The 24,638-nt window shown below is 33.0% G+C and overlaps 4 protein-coding genes and 1 non-coding gene across 5 annotated transcripts; 2 read left to right on the top strand and 3 right to left on the bottom strand.

Annotated features, from left to right (window-relative positions):
- The first annotated feature begins 5,815 nt into the window (after positions 1-5,815).
- On the top strand, positions 5,816-13,024 carry LOC123678216 (mitochondrial chaperone BCS1). Its single transcript, XM_045615116.1, has 5 exons — positions 5,816-6,457; positions 6,525-6,664; positions 9,016-9,228; positions 9,643-9,976; positions 12,675-13,024. The coding sequence occupies exons 1-5, from the start codon at positions 6,135-6,137 to the stop codon at positions 12,934-12,936; spliced, it is 1,272 nt and encodes a 423-aa protein (XP_045471072.1). The 5' UTR covers positions 5,816-6,134; the 3' UTR covers positions 12,937-13,024.
- Positions 13,025-13,074: 50 nt separating this feature from the next.
- Positions 13,075-16,933, bottom strand: LOC123678217 (dynein regulatory complex protein 9). Its single transcript, XM_045615117.1, has 6 exons — positions 16,666-16,933; positions 14,838-15,000; positions 14,425-14,782; positions 13,610-13,804; positions 13,419-13,550; positions 13,075-13,370 (listed from the first exon to the last, which is right to left on the bottom strand). Exons 1-6 carry the CDS (start codon positions 16,862-16,864, stop codon positions 13,176-13,178), a joined length of 1,242 nt encoding a protein of 413 aa, XP_045471073.1. The 5' UTR covers positions 16,865-16,933; the 3' UTR covers positions 13,075-13,175.
- Positions 16,934-17,944: 1,011 nt separating this feature from the next.
- Positions 17,945-20,024, bottom strand: LOC123678218. Its single transcript, XM_045615118.1, has 5 exons — positions 19,866-20,024; positions 18,956-19,091; positions 18,723-18,881; positions 18,511-18,662; positions 17,945-18,247 (listed from the first exon to the last, which is right to left on the bottom strand). The coding sequence occupies exons 1-5, from the start codon at positions 19,991-19,993 to the stop codon at positions 17,977-17,979; spliced, it is 846 nt and encodes a 281-aa protein (XP_045471074.1). The 5' UTR covers positions 19,994-20,024; the 3' UTR covers positions 17,945-17,976.
- A 1,028-nt stretch (positions 20,025-21,052) lies between these two features.
- On the bottom strand, positions 21,053-21,124 carry Trnae-cuc. The gene has a single exon. It is a non-coding gene; the product is annotated as a tRNA-Glu (tRNA).
- A 279-nt stretch (positions 21,125-21,403) lies between these two features.
- On the top strand, positions 21,404-22,068 carry LOC123678219 (60S ribosomal protein L36). Its single transcript, XM_045615119.1, has 2 exons — positions 21,404-21,560; positions 21,705-22,068. The coding sequence occupies exon 2, from the start codon at positions 21,707-21,709 to the stop codon at positions 22,028-22,030; it is 324 nt and encodes a 107-aa protein (XP_045471075.1). The 5' UTR covers positions 21,404-21,560; positions 21,705-21,706; the 3' UTR covers positions 22,031-22,068.
- The last annotated feature ends 2,570 nt before the right edge of the window (positions 22,069-24,638 follow it).

The following is a 24,638-nucleotide window of genomic DNA, read 5'->3' on the forward strand; positions in this document are numbered from 1 at the left end:
ATATAAAGGAAAAAAAAAAAAAAAAAAGTTTTCTCACATTTCTATGAAATCTATTGGTAGATTTTGGTAGTTTCAGAAATATCTTTCCAAACTTGGCCCTAATGGCCAAGGATTTTTTATCAACGCCAGCAACTTCAGCTCCTGTTGAAAGACAATTTTTTAGATCAGCTCTTACAGTAACAGAAACGCGCAATAGGTTAGGCGACAAATCTATGAGATGCCTCATGTGTCTTAGATCCTGGATGGAAAATGATTAAATCAAACAAAGGTTTCTCAATATTAAGAAACTTAATAAGGTAATAATTTTACACTGATTTTCAATAAAAATCAAATAAAATCGTTAGATACGGGGTGAGTCAAACATTATTCAAAATGAAATTCGTTAAGTTCATAATTCACTATGTAATTAAAAAAAGTCATTTGTGGAATTGTACAATTTTTGTCATTACTATTAGTTCAAGTACAATATTAGGTATAATTTCAAATAGAATTGGCTTTGCTATAGCCAGTTTTTGAGATGCACAGGGTAATAACGGGCCAATCAAAAAGTCCCCAGTGTACCATAGTAAAACATATTTTTTTGGCAAAATTCGATTTTATCATTCAACATAGTTGCCTTCGAAGGCGATACAGCGATTATAGCGATCTTCCAACTTTTTTATATACCATTTTTGTAGTACGATTTGTTTTTCGCTTCAAAATATGCCTCAGTTTTGGCGATTACTTCTACATTTCTTTCCAGCGAGCATTTTTTTGAGGTCTGAGAACAGGAAAAGAAGATGGGGGCCAGATCTGGCGAATACGGTGGATGCAGAAGCAATTCGAAGCCCAATTCATGCAATTTTGCCATTGTTTTAATTGATTTGTGACACGGCGCATTGTCTTAATGAAATATCACCTTTTTTTTCTTCAAATGGGGCCGTTTTTCAACGATTTCATCATTTAAATGATCTAAACGCTATATAATTATCGCTGTTGATGGTCTGGCCCTTTTGGAGATAATCAATGAATATTCAGGAAGAACTTGGAATGAGGAAAACCCGCAATTTCTAACTGTGTGGAGTAGTCTGTGACTTCCGGAAAACACAGAAAGTAACTGGCATTCGATAATTACAGGATATTACATTCAAACCAATTGCCGCTAGACAATAAGTATTTTTGATAATATTCTTAATTTAACTAATAAAGAATGTTACGCGTTACTTTATGAGCACACACAAAACTATTGTATTTCTGTCCACCCTGTACCAATTGGAATCAACATGTTATACATTTTTGGAATTAGCTCAGCTAGAGAAATCGGAAAATTGAGACAAAATGGGGTGTTTCATTTAAAAAAAATGACGGTGACGTCATTACTCGAAAGTAATTCATCCTGTATATTAGATTATTTTAAAATACGGTAAATTGAAGTCAAAAATCGAAGTGTTTCAGGATTATTTCTTAAAATGGTCTGTTTAGCTAAAAATGAATTTGTTCCATACTTTACGAACACAGTGTATGTAAATAAATGATTAATTTCACCTGTTCGGTGGACGATCGCACAAAAACGATAAAAACGCTGATTTAAAGCAGAAGCTTTCTTTGCGATAGTTCAATTTCCCATTTGCGCAATATTTCGCATGAACACGAATCGACAACAAAAAGTCGTGTATCCCACGCATCAAAAACAGGCACACCCTCTCAAGAACACCACCCATAGATTCAACCGTTTCATGGCACTCCAAAAGAAAATTACGCTCCAAGTGTGGACCATTAGTGCGTGGGAATCCCGCATCTAAACCAAAATCTACCAGCCAATATTTGGTGTTCCTTTCAAGCAGAGCCGACTAGAGAACCGCTAGACGCGTGCTACCCCCATAAGGTGTACGAAATCACCCCTCTTAAATGAGACACCCCGTCTGAAGTCGAGGCCCTAACAACTTACTGACATATGGTGGTCATGGTGGTGTATATTTCTCTTATTCATAAACACTCTGCAGGAATATCTGAACTGGATATCGCATAGTCTTAATTTGCATAATTGATGCAGATTTGGACCTTTCTAAATGCGAGCGATATGGATCTCTAATATATTCGTTACAATTTAAAGGTATAGGGCTGTATTTAGTACCCATATACAACAGAATTTTTTTTTAGCTTTCAGCTTATGAATTAATTTATCCATGAATAACGACAATTGGAGATAAAAATTCAGATTGGGCGTCAATATACCGAAATTCCTAAGAATCTCTAGGAAAATAAAAGATAATAGATGGTATAATATTTCTGTAAATAAATTCATTTATTTATTTATTTTATGTGTTTCGGTTTTTTTTTTGCCCGGAATTATTAAGAAATTTATCCATGAATAACGAAAATTTGAAATAAAAATTAAAATTGGGCGTGAAAAACGTCTACGGAATTTAGAGATTCACGGATTGACTTGATATTCAAGCTAATTAGCTTGGCTTGACTTGAAATTAAGTCAAGCCCAAGTCGAGTAGTAGTTTCTTCAATGCCAAGTCAAGTATTTATTCATCAAACTATCTGCTTTTCAGCAGTGACGGCTCGTCAGGGTCGGCAGGGTCGGCCAGGCCGACCCAAAAATTATCGGGAAATAGAAAATAACTCTAGATATTCAATTCATTGAAACTCAATCGGAGTTATCGATTTCGATATCCAAATTCCCTCGGTAATGAATATTTCCACTCAGAACAGGAAAATATAACTTATACCGGCCAATATTTTCTTTCGGACCCACCTAATATTCGATTTCCAAAGCATCCAGCGTTGTTATTCCCTTTCATAAATTGTAACAAACCACAATCGTAAATGGTTACTTTTCGTAACATCACCCCAAACAAGTTATTTCAGAATTGTACGTAACACCGTAACATTAGGTCTGAAATGTAACACAAATGTTACAATTATACAATTGCAACTCCTGAAATGTCACTGAAAGCATCTCATCACGTTAGGTCGGCCAAGAGCCGATGGCGGAACCAACGCTACCGAGAGCACTATGTAAAGGAAAAGATACTACGACATACGCCCAGAATACGACCACTCAGTAGAACGGCACAACAACTCGATGTTAGGTCGCTTCCCAATACACAGGGTCGGCTGGCCGGTTATCCTATTGCAGAGCGTCAAGCAGCAACTTTTCACAGTTTATTTCAAATATTTGATAATTAAATGAATGGTTAATTATGAGACATTATGTCTTAATCAGAAAAGAACTTATTTATGCCGTTCGATAGTAGCTATTGAATTTCAGATCATGAAAATATAATTAATATATTCAAATGAATGGTTAATTATGGGATATTACGTCTTAATCAGAAAAGAACTTATTTATGCCGTTCGATAGTAGTTAGGTATTGATTTTCTGATCATGAAAATATAATTAATATATTCCTAACTTTGAAAACATCCTGATTTCAAAAGTTCTGTAATTCGCGCCTTATTCTTGGCCTTCCGGCCCGAATAATCACAATTGAACTACCACGCTAGTGTGAATTGAAAAAAAAAAATATATATATATATATATATATATATATATATATATATATATATATATATATATATATATATATATTTTTTTTTTTTTTCAATTCACACTAGCGTGGTAGTTCAATTGTGATTATTCGGGCCGGAAGGCCAAGAATAAGGCGCGAATTACAGAACTTTTGAAATCAGGATGTTTTCAAAGTTAGGAATATATTAATTATATTTTCATGATCAGAAAATCAATACCTAACTACTATCGAACGGCATAAATAAGTTCTTTTCTGATTAAGACGTAATATCCCATAATTCCAACAAGACGGCGCAACATGTCACACATCTTGTGTCACAATCGATTTATTGAAAGACACGTTTGGTGACCGCCTAATTTCACGTTTTGGACCTGTGAATTGGCCTCCAAGATCTTGTAATTTAACACCGCTAGACTACTTTCTGTGGGGCCATGTAAAGTCATTGGTCTATGCGGATAAGCCACAAACCCTTGACCATTTGGAAGACAACATTCGCCGTGTATTGCCGATATACGGCCACAAATGTTGGAAAAAGTAATCGAAAATTGGACGTCCAGATTGGACTACATCCGAGCCAGCCGTGGCGGTCATATGCCAGAAATCATATTCAAAATGTAATGCCACAAGATTATCTTGCGGATGAATAAAATTCATGTTAATCGAATAATCCATCGTTGTTTTATTGCAATTTAAAGTTCTATAGCTCTAAAAAAAACACCCTTTATTTGATTACATGATTAGGCTCAGGTTTTGCTAGCTTTACGTAGAGCTAGCAGAAGCCGCGATTTCTCCGATGATTTGAGGTGAAAAAATGTTTCAATATGATAATAAATTAGCCTAAAATTATGGTCAACAATAAATCTAAATTTCGAAAGTAGTTCTGCTAGTTCTTTCATGCTCGGGGTGAACGTGGACCAAAAAAGACCAAACAAAATATGTCAGCCAGCAAGGTCATGGCCACAGTTTTTTGGGATGCACGCGGTGTCATTCTCATTGATTACCTCGAGAAAGGTAAAACGATCAACGGAGAATATTATCCAAAGCTTTTGAACAGATTTGACGTTGATTTGAAGCAAAAATGGCCGCATTTGGCGAAAAAGAAAATGCTGTTCCATTCCATCAAGACAATGCACGTGTGCAACTTTTCTAATCCGATGGCCAAAATCCACGAATTGTGCTACGAAAGTCTACCTCATCCTGCTTATACCCCAAATCTAGACCCCTGCTATTATTTTCTGTTTTCAAACCTCAAGAAATGGCTGGGCGGTAAGACATTTGAGTCGAATGAAGAAGTCATTACCAGAACAAACGCCTATTTTGAGAGCCTTGAGAAAACCTTCTATTTGAAGGGAATGAAAAATATAGAAAATCTTATGAAAACGTTTATTTTAATTTTCAGATTTAGAATTAGTCAATTCGATTCATGATTATCAATATTTTAGATGTTTTTCTGATGTACTTTTGCGATTATTCCTTCCCTAAAAATTCAGTATTGAACATATAATATTGAATAAAAATTGTGAGTAACAATTTAAAAAAATATAAAAATTGAAAGATTCTGATTTTCAAATTGGGAACAAACGCCCCCCATGAGTCAACTCTAGTTACGTCACTGCTGGCTTTAGCTTCGATCATCTCGCGCAGCTCGGGGAACTCCCTTTTTTGTTTAAGCGCGCACGAGCTTGTAGAAATATTTGACGTGCGACTCGTGCGTATCAAGCTCAAGTAATATCAAGTAGCTTGATCTCAAATCAAGTCGAGCCAAGTTCAAGTACGTAATTTTTCACGAGCTTGATTTTCAAGTCAAATAGTTGCTTAAAATATCAAGGCTTAATCCCTATGGAAAATTGTGAAGAATCTTTAAAAAATTACAGAATATGAGTTTCTATGTTAATTTTTGCGCGATTTTTCAAAATCGAATAAGAATTGTAGAAGTTAAAGAGGGTAAATAATATAGTGTATAATAATGATCATAGATCAAATTATTATTAGCTGCGTTTATGATCTACCACTCATTACAAACATTGTTGGTCGTAATTGACTTATTTCAAATAGCCCTACCAAAGTCAAACAATGATTTGTTTTAGGTAATGAAGAATTTCTAATGGTACGGTGTCAGAAGCAATATCCCCTCTGGAGTCATCTATATTTTGGCTGTAAAAGAAAATAAATTAATTTTAAAATTGTTATAAACCAGAAAATAATCTGAAGATAATCAATCAACATAATACATCTTGTGTTCAATGAACATCCTTATGTAGGTATTCCAAAGATTATTTTATTAGTGTTATCTAAAGTAATTTGTATATACCAAAATCTAACTCACTCTACTCTTGTGTGTAGTTAGCTTCGTCGTTAAGTACAATATAAGAGAGATGAAGAAGACATTTCTGATATTTTTGGTAGAATAAGTAACCTGATTATAACTTACCACTTTATATTATATCAAGGGAAAGTTAAAAGTGTTTGAAAAAAGAAGAATATATTTCTGATCATAGTAACTTGATTAGACCATAGAGTATATAGTTTGTATTTTGAGGTTAAGAACTTGTCAAGAACTGCTATATTGCTAGAGGAAGTTCTAATAGGATTTATTTTCAATTTCCCTACAACATGACGATATATGAATACGTATCAACACTTTCTGATAATCCTTACTTTGGAGCTGGGTTTGGTTTGTTTGGATTAGGAGCTGGAGCTGCACTTTTAAGAAAGGGATTTCAGACTTCTCTAATTTTATTCAGAAGACATTACATGATTACATTAGAAGTTCCATGTAGAGATAAATCTTATCAGTGGCTTTTGCAGTGGATGACAGTTAAAGGTGCGAGACAGACTCAACATTTAAGTGTAGAAACTAGTTTCGAGCAAAAAGACTCTGGACATGTCAAGACTAAATATGATTTCATCCCCAGTATTGGTACACATTTCTTTAAGTAGGTCTTCAAGAAGAATAACAGAATAGACGAATCAATGCACGATAGTTTATTGTAATTTTTTTAGATATGGTTCTACATGGATACGAGTTGAAAGAACTAGAGAACAACATACTCTAGATTTACATATGGGAATTCCTTGGGAAACTGTTACCCTTACTGCATTTGGAACAAATAAATCTGTATATTTCAACATATTAGAAGAAGGTTTGTAAATTTTTATGCCACGGTCTGAAAAAATGCAAAATTATTCAGATGGAGTAATAATGGAAAATAAGTGAAAAACCACCAAAATTAATATTCAATGCATGCATTGAGGATATTATTTTTTATAATATTGAAAAGTAAAACACTTCATTTCCGCTTTTATTTATTGATTACACAATAATTGTTTCGTCAAATTATATTTTGACTTCTTCAGGTGAGGTTGCTCGTTAGCATACTCACCTGAAAAAGTTGTTAGCGTACTTACCCGAAGAAGTTGAAATGTAATTGGACGAAACAATTGTTGTGTAATCACTAAATAGAAGCGGAAATAAAATGTTTTGCTTATTAATCATAATAAGATGAATTTCTGTCAAATAGAGACCAAAACAATCAAGAATTATTTTTTATGGTTCCTCTGTTAAATTAACTTTTTGATTAATTTAGGTCATACCATAGTTATCGGGTTCTCATTCCCTCAGTTCTTATATTGAAGAGAAATCATTGGTTCACCATAATAAATACTAATTAACTATCTTTCTTGTTCCAAATATAATAAAATAAATATAAATACCAAAATTCTACAACTAATATTAAACTTCATATATATTTGTTTGCTGCTCAAGAAAATCCTCTCCTTGTAAATTAAGAATGATTCAGTACTCAAGTATGCTATCTGTTTATTATTCAGTGACATTATTAATTCCATACTCATCATTTTGAGTATTGAACTCTTCAATCCTTTCATAGCAGGAGGTCTTATTTCCAGTAATTCTTTGGGTTCCATGGCTAGAATCAACATATTTGCCTTTTTCACAGTTTCTATATTCCAAACTTGAGGTGGACCAAAAATTGTTGGTTTAACTGCTTTTTCTAATAGAACCTGAAAATAATTTAGTTGTCTTGTTTTTTAATTTGAACAGTAAAATATTTACCCTTTTCTGATACATTGTACAGGCGTGAAGGTTGTCAAAAATTTCTTCATTTATTTGAAGAAATTCATTATCTGGAATATTTTTTATAAGATGAGTATCAAATCCACAAATTATACCAAACATTCTGTTAATACAAGAGTGATTCTTTAAGATTTCAAAACCATGTGCTTTTATTAGAGCAGCACTGAATATTGCTTCTTCATGTTTTGTGAATGTCTGAAGTTTCCCTGAAAATTACAATGAAGTTCATTTGTAAATGAGAAACTAATTTTTTTATATTACTATGGGCGGAATATTTTTTCTCACCTAAAAATTCTACCATATTCCAGTCTGACATATTGAAATAAAAAAGTTCAGAATCTGGTATCAATTCCAAAAATTCACCCATTTTTTCTAAGTCCTCCAAGGTCAAAGATTCCCGTTCTCGGTCTCCTCTAACTAGTTTCCATACTTCAGCGATATGTCTTTCGGGAATTATCTTTATATTGCTCACAGATTTCAAACCCTTAACTATTTCCTCCAAAGGTAAGGAGGATATCTGTTCAAATAGACTGGTGTAATTTTATATATCAAAGATTTCTCAATTGCTTGAGGATCATTCAATATGTACAGTTTGGTTATAGCAAGAATACCTTTTCAATTTATTTTAATGAGGCTTCACATAAATAATCATTCAAGCAATTTTTTCTCATGCTGAATACAAAATATTAGAAGAGAAATGTGTACTATTTTTTAAGAACTAAAAGTTTTTTGATGATTGGTGAATGATATGAAATTCAGGTATTCTCAGACATTATCTTCCAATGCTATTGATATTATTATACTCATAATTGCTGTGTTTTTCATGGAAAAATCTCATTTTGAAAAAATTATCTTTCAACGCCACTTAACTTAAACAATGGGCTTCCTCAAAACCAAAGGTATTTTAGTTGAAAAAATAAGCTAAAGAAAGACATTTTCAGTTAATTAACTGTCAATACCAATTAACTTGTATTACTTGGGAGGTAGTTATCCTTGTCAACCAATGAATTTATACAAATATGCTGGTCCATAATGAATGATTCTTTGATATCTGCTTTTCACAAAAGTAATACATTTTTCATTTCCCTACCTGTTCTACCGGCCCTTCCAGCAAGGCTTTGGATACAGAGTCCAAAATTACTACTGCGTCTTCTTGTTTTTTTTTACCAACTCTTGTTGCATTTTCACCAATAATTTGCTCTTGTGTCAAAATATGCACCCATAATAAACATATCAGAATATTCATGGGTTGATATCTGACATAAATGTCATACTTGATGTTCAGTAGCAATAGATTGTTGTGTTGTAGCTATAGAATTTTTTTTCGACTATCTATAACTTATTAGACCATTTGTTCTTTGAATCTTATATGGGAAGATTTAAATTTAATATTGTTAGCTAGGCAGATGGCATTGAAACAGCATGAAGGAAAAACACTGATGTACACTGGTTTGGGCAGTGAATGGAGACAATTTGGACAACCAAGAAGGAAGAGACCTATAAAGTCAGTAGTTCTGGATGAAGGCATAAGTGAGAGAATCATTAATGATTGCCAAGAATTTATTTCAAATCCCTCATGGTACACTGATAGAGGAATACCTTATAGACGAGGTGAGTATTGTTTACATTTACCTAAATTGCTCATTGACTGAACTTGAATTCCATATTAACTTATTTTTATGAAAAATTCTCATCATTTGAGGTTAGGTTTTTTGTGTATACGTCTACTTTTACATCTAGGTGAGGTGACTTTGCAATTCAGGTTCACCATCGTTGAACTTCCATTCTAAAATCTTCTTCTTTTGCTGTCATCACTTTTAATTCACTGTGTGTTTGTCTTCATTTTTGTGAACCTTAAGGTTTTTAATTTTCAATTTTCGTCAATTGTTCGTTCAGTATTATTCTTGGTCTTTTTGTTTTTCTGTTCTCTCCGGAGTAATAGAAGTAAATAAATACGTTGTAATTATTTTATCAAAATGAATCTCTGATGTTGGAATACTGCAAATCATTTGATTTTCTATACAGGTTATCTTTTATATGGACCACCTGGTTGCGGTAAATCATCCTATATAACAGCATTGGCTGGAGAACTAGGTTTTTCAATATCGGTCTTGAATTTGTCAGAGCGAGGTCTTACCGATGATAGACTCAATCATTTACTGAGTGTTGCACCACAACAAACGATAATATTACTGGAGGATATTGATGCCGCCTTCGTTTCTAGAGAGGACACTCCTAAGCAAAAAGCTGCTTATGAAGGATTAAATAGGGTCACTTTCAGTGGACTTTTGAATTGCTTGGATGGTGTGGCCAGTACAGAGGCAAGAATAGTCTTCATGACCACAAACTACTTGGAAAGGTAAAAATCCCGATCACTATATTTCTTATACAGGATTGCCCACATGAAACAATTCAGCCAAATAATATATTATCTAACATGCGTTCATTTAAATTCGCTGTCAAGAGTGCTGTGGAGAAATTAGATTTGATTTTCTGTCATTACAAGTAGCGCTTAGCTTGTACCATATCACTCACATTTGTTTACATACTTCAAATCTGGGAACTAAAGAGCTTTCCTTAGAAAGTCGTGGTCAAGAGTGCTGTGGAAAAATTAGAGTAGATTTTTTGTGATACAAGCTAAGCGCTACTTATAATCACAGAAAATCCACTCTAATTTTTCTACAGCACTCTTGACCACGACTTTCTAATGAAAGCTCTTTAGTTCCCAGATTTGAAGTATGTAAACAAATGTGAGTGATATGTTACAAGCTAAGCGCTACTTTGCTGTGGAAAAATTAGAGTAGATTTTCTGTGATACAAGCTAAGCGCTACTTATAATCACAGAAAATCCACTCTAATTTTTCTACAGCACTCTTGACCACGACTTTCTAATGAAAGCTCTTTAGTTCCCAGATTTGAAGTATGTAAACAAATGTGAGTGATATGTTACAAGCTAAGCGCTACTTTGCTGTGGAAAAATTAGAGTAGATTTTCTGTGATACAAGCTAAGCGCTACTTATAATCACAGAAAATCCACTCTTATTTTTCCGCAGCACTCTTGACCACGAATTTTTTAGCATATTCATGAATGGCATTCAAAAACCTTCAAAATTATGTGGCACTCAAACCTTTATTGTCATTTGAGATTCTTGAGTGGATGATACACATCCACCAATCTGCAATCACAAAATCTGTTGTTCCAATTGAAAACATAATTCTGCATGGAGTGTTTGATATGGGTACTCTTTCTTAACTTAATATCATAGTATAAGGAAAGGATAGTAAGCCAGTGTAGTGCTTTTTTCGATTTTGTTGATGTTGAGCGCCATCTAGTTGTACTCACGTTTTACTCGAATTTTACTGTCGAAAATTGGTCCGTAAAGTGGAGCCCTCTGAAAAAATCGGTGTTATTTTGAAGAACTAAAATATTTGAAATAGAGTGGTCAGAAGATTTCTATATTTTGATATTTTTTCTGCTCTGTAATAAGCATTTACGCCAGTGGCGTGTATTTGTCATAACATAAAAATTGTTAGCAATCTCATGCGACCCCTTTTCAACCACGCCACTGAATGAATTATCGTATTATTTCTGCGCCATCTATTGCTCATGATTCAGCGCTATCTATTATCGAGTTACTTCTCCAAATCCAACTACAGTAGCGACCCCTGGTGACTATTTCCTTGCCGTCAAACGTGGCTTACTATCCTTTCCTTATACTATGTTAATATCCATTTTTAAGAAAGGTTAAGTTGTGTAACTACTATTAACACTATTTTGACTTAATTCATTTCAACAGCCCCTGAACTCTAAAATATGTTCATTCTATTTTTTCAAAATTCAGACCTTTCTTGTACAAGGGTTTTCTAATAAGAGGTTTTATTTTGAATAGCTCGCTATCTGGACAGCTGTCACTTTTGAAGCTGTCATCTCTCGACATTCGATAAGTAAAAACTACGCCATTACTACAAATGGAACGGTAAACACTTCAAAAACGCATTGAAATTGTTAAAATTCACTACAAAAATGATGAACATTACAGTCACAGTTTGCAAAATTAAAACACTTTTGGGTCATCATGAAACACCTTCTCAGGCAGCAATAGTGAAACTAATGGAAAAATTTCAGCTGTTGGGAAAATCATTGTTGGGACAAGTTAGTGATGTGAAGGATTTAAACCGTGTGCGTTGCTCAAGACCAACTGAGCATATTGCTGCTATAGCCTATAGTGTTGATGAAAACCCAAGGTGATTGATTCTTCTTTGATCTTGGAAATTTGGAATTCCATAAACGACATTACAGCGTATTTTTCATAAAGACATAAGGCTTTCAAATTTCAGTCAACACCAGAACTCAAGTCGATCGTATCTTAGCTGGTTGGGTCCTTGAATTGATCCAGATTCTCATCTCAGTGATGAAGTCCATTTTCACCTTGGAGGCAACATTAATAAGTAGAATTTTCGCATTTTGTGCTTGGAAAATCCAAGACTAATTATTGAAAAGCCTCTCATCCTCAATGTGTCACTGTTTGGTGCGGTTTTTGGGCTGGTGGTGTAATTGAATCTAGTTTGATTGCGCTACTGAGCTATGATTATTTTACGTTTATTTTCAACAAGACAGCACTACGTGTCACAGAAGCATCGAAACAATTACAATTTTGCAAGAAAAGTTTACTGGCCTTGTTATTTCTCGAAGAGTTGATCAGAATTGGCCACCGAGTTGAAAGATTCAGCATTTAGAGGCTTTTTCCTTTGGAACCACGTTAAAGATGAAATTCGTGAAGTTGTCGAGGACACTTAGCCGCAAATGTGCGAATTAATCGTGAAAAATTTTATGAAAAGAATATGGTGCTGCAACTATAGCCATAGCTACCATCTGGCTGATATCACTATTCATCGTTTATGACATACCCTCCTCTTTACAATAAAATAATCATCCCTTGATGTCTCTTAAAATATACATACTCATTTTTTCTTTAAATCAAAATGAAACCACCTATTGGAAAACCCTTTATAAATATAAGGTCCCTTATCAATTCCCGAATTTATAATGTTAATAGGTTGGATCCAGCTTTAATAAGACCTGGAAGGGTGGATTTGAAGGAGTATATTGGATACTGTTCTTCCCACCAAATTGAACAGATGTTCCTAAGGTTTTATCCTGGAGAAAATGGTGAGAAACATGCAAAAGTATTTGCACATACGGTGGAATCTTATGGTAAACAAGTAAGTCCTGCTCAGATTCAGGGTTTCTTCATGTTCTACAAGCATGAAAAGCCTGAATTAGTTCTGAAGAATTGTGAAAAAATATGGGAACTCTGAAGATAGAAAAATATAGATTTCAATCAAAAATGTTAAAGTTTTTTTGTGGATTACATTGTAAATTTTTCAATATAATTTATTGTTTTTACACCACTTATTTTTTCTTCTGTGTACTCCAATTCATACAAATATCAAAACTACTATTTGTTCATCTACTTTAATTGCAAATATTGAAATTTATATCGTAATACAAAATTATTCAAAAAAAGTTTTCATTCAGTTGCTTCCTCTGCTTCTCTTCATTTCTTCTTTTTCTTATCTTTCTTTTTTGATGCTGGTCTGTAAGGGCCCAACTTCTTTCTTACCATAGTTCCCCTCCACCATGCTTGTATCATGGTAGCCATTCTGTTCAAAAATCTAATTTCCTCTTCTATACGCTGTTTCTCAGCTTTTCTTGCCAGCCACTTATTCATTTCATCTTGTCTTTTGTCGTACTGGAAAAATTTCAATTAAAATACTATTGTGATCAGAAAAATCCATACCAATTCATTCAAAATTTTCAAATCATTGGTTAAGTTTTCAATATTAAATCCCATTTTCAAAATTTCCTCGTCTTTGGTTTCTATATCCCTGTCATAAGTGTTCATCCATTCTTGGATTAAATTCTCAATATCCTATAAATTTCAAATGAACATTAATGGAAAAGTACATTTGTTTTTAGTCTTTTTCTAACCTTAAAGTATTCAAGCATGTATGCTTCTATCTCCAAATGAACTCGAGTCTCTTTTCGACTATCAGTTTGAGCTTTCTTAATTCTATCCAAGTAATTTTCTTCTCTTCCTAATTTTATTCTCATATTTTGCTGTCTTCTTGATTTTTCCCAATTTTCTAAGTAATTTTTGTTGATTTCTGATTGTATTATCAAATCCTAAAACCATTACACATACAAATAAAACTTCTTGATTAGATTTGAAATTTTGGTGTCATTGAATTTTTAAGAAAAGATCATGCACCGCGTCAAAAGGAAATTAGCTTTCGTTGAATTTGCTTGAAGTTTTCATATGTTGTAGAACTCGAGATGCTGATTAAATGTCTTCATTGCATCATGGTTCAGTTTAATTTTGGATTAGCCTTTTATATCTTCTGTGCGTGCAGGAATCATTTTTCTTTATAGTGGACTTTAATCAGCTCTATGAACAATCGATGCATATTCGATTTGGTTTATTATTCAAAAAAATGTTTTCACAAAAGCCATTTGATATTATACAAAAGTTATTTTCAGCACCCTATATAATCTAAACAGTTGAATTTAGAGCGGTGATGCAATGACAACATTTTATCAGCATCGTGAGTTCTACAACATATAAAAATTCGAGCAAATGCACTGAAAACCAATTTTCCTTCGATAAAATGTTTTTGAAACGATAATATTAGGACTTATTTTCTAGTTTCAATCAATAAATAATTGCAGAAAATAGTCTGTATAGATATCAACAAAATTATAAATCTTTCCACTATTTGATAAAATATTCATATGAATAAAATAACCTCCATTTCATCCCTGGATTTTCCAATAGCTAATGACAATTGATCGGAATCAATTTGAAATTGTATTTTATCAGTATGTAATTTATCCTTGAGTTGTTGCAATCTCAGGGTCTTCCTCTCAACCATGTCTAAAAGTTTAGTATCTTGTTCCAGTGCAAGCTCATAGTTATCTATATACGAAAGCCAAGGGTGGTAGTTATAGTCAGACATGAGACTTTTAACACCTTTAGCTAGGATAGTTTGCAAGAACACTATATCGCCATGAATTTTTCTTAGCATGTAAATATTCTGCGTTTTTGAATAATCTTCTAATGTTTCTGGATTGAAGAGTGTGCTATGAGATCTCAGCAGTTCATTCCTTCGGATATAATCGTTTAATAAATGAAAAAATTCAAGGTTTCCAAACATCTTACCTGTCCTGTAAAGTTTTTTGAGATATATCGATATGTACCTCAGGCAGGCCAAAGGTTTTTGCCATTATGAAGCAAGATTCTGCTGCGTCATCCATGATGGAAGCCATAGTGACAGCTACTATTTGAGTTAGTTGGCACATTTCCGGATCTATCTCCATCGACCCTTGATGAAAAGACAAGTAAATTATTACAACGAAAACTGAGGAAAGGAGAATTGAATGGATACATTTTTGTATATATATCAAAACATCTTTATAATGAAAAGGAAAGGTTATAGTCCATATCTCAGATATGACAATATTATGTGGGCTCTCAGAATACACTGGCCAATATCTAGAGTTATGAAATATTTTGAGTTCATTGGTGGCTCACAGGGTTTACCCGTAAAAGAAGCTCACTAGCTGGGCAGCTTTAATTTTGAAGCTATTATAATACGGCTAGTAAAAACTACGCCATTACTAAAAACACACTTTAACAACGCAATGAAATTGTTAAAATTCCCACTCACAGTTTGCAAAACTGAAGCACTTTTGGATTGTCGTGATAATGAAACTGGTGGATAAAATTGAGCTGTGCGGATAAGTTAGTGATGTGAAGTATCGAAACCGTGTACGTCGCTCAAGAACAGCTTAAAATTTCGCTGCTGCAGCCTTTAGTGTTAACGAAAACCCAGATTTGTCTATTCCTCGTAGATCTTGGGAATAAGATATTCGACAAACGACTTGACACCGTATTTTGCGTAAGGACTTTGGTCTTAAGGCTTTTAAAGTTCAATTAACATAAGAACTTAAGCCAGTCGATCACTAACAATGTCTTATCTGCGCTGATTTGGCTCTTGAAATGTATCAAAATGATCTGGATTTTCATTGACTTTGATTGTCTTGACTTTTACAAATAACGAACGCTCAATTTTTTTTCTAGACAGGAAAACTATGTATGACATGTAGTTATGTATTACAGCACCATTCAGGAGTTTTTTCGAGTTTACCGCCGGCAAAACCTTGCAGCTGTTGCCATAAAAAATTACAATACCTTTGATAACAAGTAATTATGGTCTCGTGACATAGTCTTGTCAAAAACCATTTGGGTATTTAATTTTTCCTGTAAAAAAATCGAAAAAACATAATGTAAAGTAATATTTTTTTAACAAAAAGCAATCATGCAGGTGCAAACCAGCATTCATGCTTTTTGTTGAAATATTACTCAACAACACTTTTTTTTTTAAATTTTTTTCCGAAAAATTTGATTATCTTTAGTAATGAGTCCCATTTTCACCTAGGAGGCTATGTTAATGAACAGAATTGTCGCACTTGGTACTCGGAAAATCCAAGAATGATTGTTGAGCAGTCATTCCATCCTCAATGTGTCACTATTTGGTGTGTTTGGATCTTATTTATTCGAAAATGGGTCTTTTGCAAATGTTAAGGTGAATTTATTGCGCTACCGAACTATGATTATTCACTTTTATGATCGAAATTGATCTTGTGATTTAACACCATTAGCACTTTTTTGGGGCCACATGAAATATAAGGTTTATACCAATGCTTCACATTCCATTTAGTACTTTAAAGATGGAATTGGTGACAAATGTGTGAATTTGTCTTGGAAAATGTACTCGTTTTTTTTATATAAAAATGAAACTTCTTATAAGTAAACCGTATGCTTATATATTTAAGATTCAAGTAGCCATATTCTTGCCCCAGGAACCTTTTGTTGTGTTGAATGTTGTTTCGAATATGATGTTATCATCTTCAATAAATAAAGGACAGTAACATTAGTAGCCCTTACTTCAACCTTAAGTACAATATCTAGGGAAATTCACAGTTACCAATTGACAATATCTCGTCAAGTTCGGGATCTTCTGGTTCATCAAACTTCATTTTCCTTGGGGCTCTTAATGTTTTTCGCCTACGTTCTTGAATGACTGTACACTTTTCAACAAATCTGATAGTTTTACTATCCACAAAGGTGCCATCACTTTCCATAACGCTGCTCTGTTCGCTGATCCCTGGTTGGAAGAAAAACATTTTGATGATTGTCTAGAGCAACACCCAATTAAAAAAAATATGTGAAAGAATTTCCACTGAGGAAGAATTATGGTTGTCAAAACAAACAGAATGACATTATTGATTGAATGTTACCATGGAGAAAATGTGATGGTTGTTATATTATCTGGAATGTAGAGAATATAAGAACATTAATGTTTTCGTTGTTTCTGTAAGACCCCTCAGAAGCTTTATTACTGTGTACCATAGCGACTTCAGGCACAGCAATGTTAATTTTTGACCCAACAGCAAATGGAATGAATTTCTGTATCCCTGGAATCGTGTTGTCAGGGGTCTTTGCTGACTTGGGAGTGCCGTAACACCATAAAGCAACTGGCCAGAGGAAATAAGGTGACTCTACTATGGGTACCAGGGCACTGTGGGGTTGAAGGAAATGAAATAGCGGATGAACTTGCAAAAAGTGCATCAAGGTTAAGACCTGCTGGACCTGAGCCTTTCTGTGGGATGGGAAAAGACCAATATAAAGCTGCTGTCCAGCTATGGGAGTTGAACAGTAGGACAATCCACTGGACTAACACTCCTAGACTTGTTCAGGCAAAGAAATTCGTGAAGATTTCACACACCTACGCCAAAAAGCTGTCGCGAGCCGAGCTACGGGTGATTGTGGGACTGCTGACGGGGCATTTAATAATGCCATTTAGGCACAAGTTCATTTTCATGCAAGTGACCATTCATAAATATTTTGATTGATTGAAGTTTGTAATCTGGTTGTTTTCGGATTTAATTTGATTTAGTTGAATTTAAGGTTCATTTCTTCAATACTTCAACTTCAATATAGATTTAGTGAATTTTTGTGTTTCTCATGTAAAAAGATTTTGTAATCTGTTTGAGAAATGAATAAATGGTTCATGAAGAGTAATGAAAAATTAACTATATTAAACTTTCAACTTTTCCCTATATGATATAGGTCTGATTAAGTAACTACATCAAGGTAGATATTTATAGTGTTTTATAATCATTTATTTGATCCTTTTGATGTAACTTTAATTTTGATAATTTCATATCAAACCACAGTGAATTAGTTAGATAATAAAGAAAACATTTCTTAGAAAAAGAATCTATAATTCAACATATTAAGATACAACATAGTTTGATTGAGTCAAGATTACACCCAAATTTTTCAAGATTGGTGATGTCACTGGATCGGTGCTGTTACCCTCCAACATGCGTGTGATATCATCAAAAACAAGATTTATCATGTTGACTGAAGCTTGCAGAGTACCTTCGACAATTTTATCAACTATATCGAGGATGAGTCCTTTGAAAACTGTTGTAACTGTGTTAGCTAAGATATTGATCAACCAATCAACAAGGATGAATTCATGGAAATCGACCTTGATATGCCTGAAAATTAGACGTTTTATTTGAGTGCTGAATTTTCTGTTCTTTTGATGTATGGTATGTGGATGTCTAACAATCAACTGTGAGAAAATTTTCATTACAAAAAAAAATTAATAAAATGTTCTTTGGCGTAGCTATATGACCATGGATCCCATGCAAATAAAAAAAATGGGTCCCTTAATTAAACAAATTTGAAAATATTACAGTCCAAGGGACCTCTTTTTCCTTGATAGCTACTCATTTGAAAATGTGATAAAAATACTAACCCGGAATGAGTAATTTTATATTTCTGAACACTGGCCTCGTAAGTACCCCAATCTATTTCCAATGAAGTTATCATTTTAACAGATTTCATCTCACCGTCCAAGCCTCCAGATGGACCTAGACCCATCAATCTTGCCTTGTATTTACATTTAAACTGTGAAAATAATATTAAAAGTATAAAAAACACCTAGAAGAGTTTGTAATAAAAGCTCACCTTGATATCCTTCAGTTCTAAAGGAATATCGAGTCTCATCTTTTTAGTATTTTTATTGTAGCTGATTTGTGCATTGTCATATCTGTGTATTGTTGAGAAGTCATTCACTTTTATTTTAGACAATTTGAGAGATCCCCAGTAGGTAATCAAAAGTATTCTCTGTGAAAATTATGGAAAATTTTAGAAGTGGCATCTACCAATGAAGTGCCATCAGTAATATTAATTCCACTTACTCTACTTATCTTGATTTCCATATCTGGTACATCCATTGGGTCTAACCCCTCATTCAGTGCCAATTTATCAAAATTTTTCATAAGATGATCAGCATAATCGTTGACAGTTGCTGTGAGAGTTTCTCCTTCTTTTACTCTGCAAATTCGCACAAATGAATTTCAGAATGCAATTAATATTAGCTGTAGTATCACCCTTCATTTTCAATTACGCAGATCCTTTATAAATATATCGTCCTCAGAAATATTGAGAGTAATGTAATGCGAAAAGTTAGGGATTTTGATGAAAACAGAAGGTGCATATATAAAATGTGTTTCATTGAATAAAAGACCGAAAGAAATCTATTCAGGTAGAAAATATATAATTTAAAAAAAACGCTAAAACTTAAAATATATTCATAAGTGGGCATGTTTTGGCAGTACTTCACTTATAATAAGTGAAGGTAAATGTTTATTCAATTTCAAGTGCTCTATGTGAGCTCATTGAGCCTTTTTGGTTTTTTTTTTTGTGTTTTCTTTAATTTCATTATTTGGGGGTTTAGTAGTATATCTTGAGCTTGACTTGACCCCTATAATGATGAATTATTTTTCTTGCAAATAAAGGCACTCTTAGTATTATTATTCTTTTTGGATAAAAGTCATCGTTTTTATTTCATTCCTCCCCTTCGCAAAGCAATCTAAATTCTTGGAATTAATAGGGATAGAATTAAGGGTCTTAATGCACGGTTTTTTTATATACAATCAGCAATTTTTAAAGCAATTTGAATGTTTTCAAAACATTCAATTTTTACTTCAGAATTCTTAACTAGGATATATAAGATATGAAAATAGCTATTTCTTGTTATAACAGTTTGAACAATATTAATTGAAAGTGTTCTCTCTGCTATCAAATAAATATTTTATAAATACTCACAATATATCGTTCCATACTTGTTTTGAACTTGTCTCATTTTTTGCGGATGTTGAGGTTGCTGTAACTAGTGCGCTACATGCAGAAGCTATCAAGAAAAAATAAATTAATTCTTTCATCTTAATATTCATATAGTTAAACTTGAACAATTAATTTAAAACACTAATGATTTCACAATAGTACATCAATTTATAAAATATTTTCAGGCATTATCAATAATGGTATCAGATCAATATCTAGCTTTGGAGTTACTTTGAGAAAACAATAGGAAAATCAATTATCTATAAAAAGATTCAATTCTGATTTGAATCCTATATCAATATACCAAAAAAAAATAAAATTATTGAATATTTTCCTCAGAGATTTCACAAATATGTTGATAATTGATAAAGTATACTTCAATTGATTGCATTTTGGTGCACACTTGTCTTGCCTCCTAAAGGTATTCAAGTATGTATAGGAATTTACACTGATTTTGTAGATTTCATCAAGCGCTACTAGAATTATTCCTCATTTTTTCCTGGAAATTATTGTGTTCGATTAATTCCGAAGAAAAGGATTATTGATCTGAAAAAAATCATTTTCCTTTTCAAGGAGTCAGAAAATTTCTCGCCTGACCACCGAAAGATTCGAACCAGTGGCCTATCAAGTTAAATCAACAGCATTAACAAAATGCAACACGTGTTTATAAAAACTTCCAACAAAGTATAACACAAAATGTAAATGATTTATTTTTGGATTCATTTGAGTGATCTTTTGATCACGATGTCAATCAGTGCAGGTAATGTTTTCGATAGTTAAAAAACTACTAGAAAGCCTATATTTTTCCCAATCCTACCCATTTTGAAAGTTTCGGAAAAAAATTAATTTATAATTGAATGTAAACAAATATCTAAATAAATTGCATTGAGATCCTTATCAAGATTTGAGCTATCGCTATATTAATTGGTTATATCAATAGAGATTTCAAGTATTTCCCTCAGAATTGGAGAAAGATTTCATACAGTTGAAAACAATAATATCTAATGTATGTTTATCTGAAAAACACCTTGAAATCTAGATTTTCCTTGCTTCCTCCTGAGTTTTAATGAACCTTAAAAGACACTTAAATAATAATAAGCTATAATGAAGCCAAGTCACCTAATGAAGATTAGTGAGAATAATATATGTTAGAATTGAGAAAAAAATAATTCCGATACCGGGAATCGAACCCGAGCCTCCTGGGTGAGAGCCAGGTATCCTAGCCACTAGACCATATCGGAGATGAGATTATGAAACAGATAAATGTAAAAACGAGGATTAAATGTAAGTAATAATACAATTTATTAAAGAAAAGTATATGAAATTTTATTTTCTGAACCCTTTTGAACTACTCTCGTATGAATCGTTCAATTGAATTCAATTCTTAACATCACATATTTATTTTTAATTTTGCTTTAAGAGTTATTTATGGATATCAATAAGGATACTGAAAATGCAATTTCAACGAAACTAATATCTTAATGCATTTGAAATTGTAATAATAAATTAAGAACATTATTAGTAAAACTTTTTTTCCACTGTTATGTTTCATGGTCAAAATACGACATCTGTCAAATTCTATGTTCTCTGTGACTATTCGCAAAAGCTCTCAGTCAGAATTTCTTTTCGCAGCGTTGTTTGAGTGAGGTTATTACACCACGTGTAATTGGACTTGAAGTAAGTACAAATAGCCTAATGTTTTTACATATATTACATTTAGCTTTATTATATATCATAAATATAGTATTAAGAAGATCACATCATAGCCTTATCGCCATTAAATTTAATATCTATCAATCTCATTAGTGTATTCTTTTTTAGCAATGGCACCCAAATACGAAATCGCCGTTGGGCTCCAAAAAGGACACAAAACAACTAAAATCACCAAAACGGACAAAATCCGTCCATCTAGGCTAAAGGGACGTATCACCAAACATTCCAAATTTGTGAGGGATTTGGTCCGTGAAGTTGTAGGACATGCACCTTATGAAAAGAGGGCTATGGAGTTATTGAAAGTTTCAAAGGACAAGAGAGCACTCAAGTTCTTGAAGCGTCGTTTGGGAACCCACATTAGAGCCAAAAGGAAGCGTGAAGAGCTTTCCAACATCTTGACTCAAATGAGGAAGGCCCAGGCACATGCCAAGTAGTGTATATGTGAATAATAATAAAAACTCCAAAAAGTAGATGTGAGCTCTTTCATTTTTTTCAATTCTTTTTTCCCTTTTGTTTGATGCGTTAGCTTAAACTTTTCAAACAATTATAAATTTCAACATATAATATAAATCATACAATTAACGTAACTCTGATAGTTCTCTTAATTCATGTTGGCAAGTGTAATTTGGAAATTCAAAATATTGTGATAAAGAGCAAAACTACGAGCCGTATAAGATAAAACTCAATATTCAATGTTGTAGAGTTTGAAATTTTACAAAATATAATGTATAACTGTTGCATATGTTTATATCTTCTACATAGCTTATGAGATTGATAAAATTAGATTAAATTTTCTTAAAAAATATTAGTTGATGAAAAAATTTTGTTGCATGTAAATTCCTATGGAATTGAAGTTATTTCATTTCTAAACAATATCTAGTTTCTGTTCATTGGACATGGAGCCCTAGAATATGAAAATACATATTCTGTTTGTGCCTTTCTGATAAGAAAGGCCAGAATTGTGACAAAGGTCCTTATGCCTTTTGCTTACGATGTTGGCACTATGAGAGGTCCTAAAAGTGTTTAGCCTCTTCAACGGCTGGGGCAATTGTCATTAAAACAATGGTTTTACGTCTGTATAATAAATATCAAATATAGAGTGATTAGATACATTTTTGATGTTGAGGAATTAAAGATCTTTGTTCTATCAGCCAAATATAAGTATGAAAAAGATGTAGAAGCTGGAATTATACACACCGCTCAGATGTTGTTTGATGTTTTCTGAACATTTTATTTTTGTATTAATTGTGATATCAAGCATTTTAAATGGTACCGCTGTTGAATGAGAAATAAATAGCAAATCAATTCAAGTTGAATTCAATTGATACATGAACCAAAAGTGTATAAAAATTCCATAAAAAGTATTGATGAAGTAAGTCATCATTTTCAACCAATAAACGGAGACAATAATATCGCAATTATTAAAGAGAGAAAATGTTCAGAAAAGACAAAGCAATATTCAAGTATTCGTAAGCATTTTTGTCTGTCAACGATCTACTTCATGAGATGCTGTATGAACGCTTACTTTCAATTCGTTTTGTTCTCTACTTTATATAACAAAACAGTAACTGACGACGTCATTTGAACAATTATGTTAACGAGGAATCAAGCTACAATATAAAAAAAATGCTAAAATCGGCCAAAGGGTTCGTGAGGAAATGAACTGCAAAGTTCATTGAGATTTTGTTCGTTTCCCGAAATTTGCCGGTGTGTATATTTATAATACAGGACATACTATTCTCTAGCAATTCTGCATTAATCAAAATATTCTCTTGACCACGACAAAAAAAAAGTGTATGAAAGCATAATCTGTCCCACAATAACTTTGTTTATAAACTCTTAGATATGGTAAAACTATAAAATTATTTATTTTAGAACAAAAGATTTTGCTGACTATCTTTGGACTTGAAAGAACAGGAGAGTGGAAAAATCATAACAAGGATCTCGATCACTCTATGGAGATTAAAATAATATAGTGTAGTATAGTATATCCAAAGTCACTTGAAGTAGTCCATAAACACGCTTGGCCATAGAAGTCCCTTTGAAATGGAAACGGCGATCTGCTGAATACCGGGGTTTATTTGAAAGTATTGTTAGGCAATAAATTCATTGTCCTGAAGGAATTTCTGGAAACTTGAACAACCCTTGTATAATCCAAATATTCTCTCTTCCTCCAAGTGACTTTGGATATACTATACATCAAAGCATATCGTATAAGATAGGCAGGGCACACTGAGACCAAAAGATGAGACTTATCGATACAACTTTTATGAGATGTGTTTTTGCAGATGAAAAAGAAGGACTATAGAAGAGGAAACCTCCTCTGAGGTTGGACAGTGGTGGGGATTATTACTGAAATGAAGGTTGACAGTTCAAGGCCCGAGATATGAAAGAAATTTTCTGGTTAGGCTGATGGGGGTAGGCGAATAATGGTAAAGTGGCTATGAGGCACAGTAAGAAATCATACAGGGCTCAGAACTCTTTACTTGTTCAATCTCTCTAAGCTTCTTAAAGGAATAGTAGTTCAGAATAGAAAACATTGAACAGCAATAAAAAATAACTGCTCAAAAGTGGAATAAAATAGCAAGAGCGGCTAAGATTTGAATAGACTTACAGAGTTTGCATTGATTCTGAAGTGTGTGTGTTTTTAAATATATAGCTTTCATATAAAAGATAAATGGACCCCTCTTTTTATCTTAAGTTATTTATGATTATTGATAATAATCCAACAGATATTTAGCAATGAAATTAAAGAATATTATCTAGTTATGACCAAAATGTTTGAAAAAATGGACATTTACATAATTTAACGAGTAAAAGTTCTACTATTGAACTGTTTCAGCTGTTGCTAATTGGTAGTTGATCTTAAAAGAAGAGTTTTATGTTTTCTGTGTTTTACTACGAAAAAATGGATATCAACAGTTTGTGAATTACTGTTGGTTGTAACCGGGCAGTTTTTTCCGAGATTGTGTCTAAAACTTTTTCTTCAATAAATTTGTTTGCATTGATTCATGTAAAATATCTGAGATTTTCAGCAGATTA

This window comes from Harmonia axyridis, chromosome 4 (assembly GCF_914767665.1).
Source record: "Harmonia axyridis chromosome 4, icHarAxyr1.1, whole genome shotgun sequence".
In the NCBI taxonomy this organism is placed as follows: Eukaryota; Metazoa; Arthropoda; class Insecta; order Coleoptera; family Coccinellidae; genus Harmonia; species Harmonia axyridis.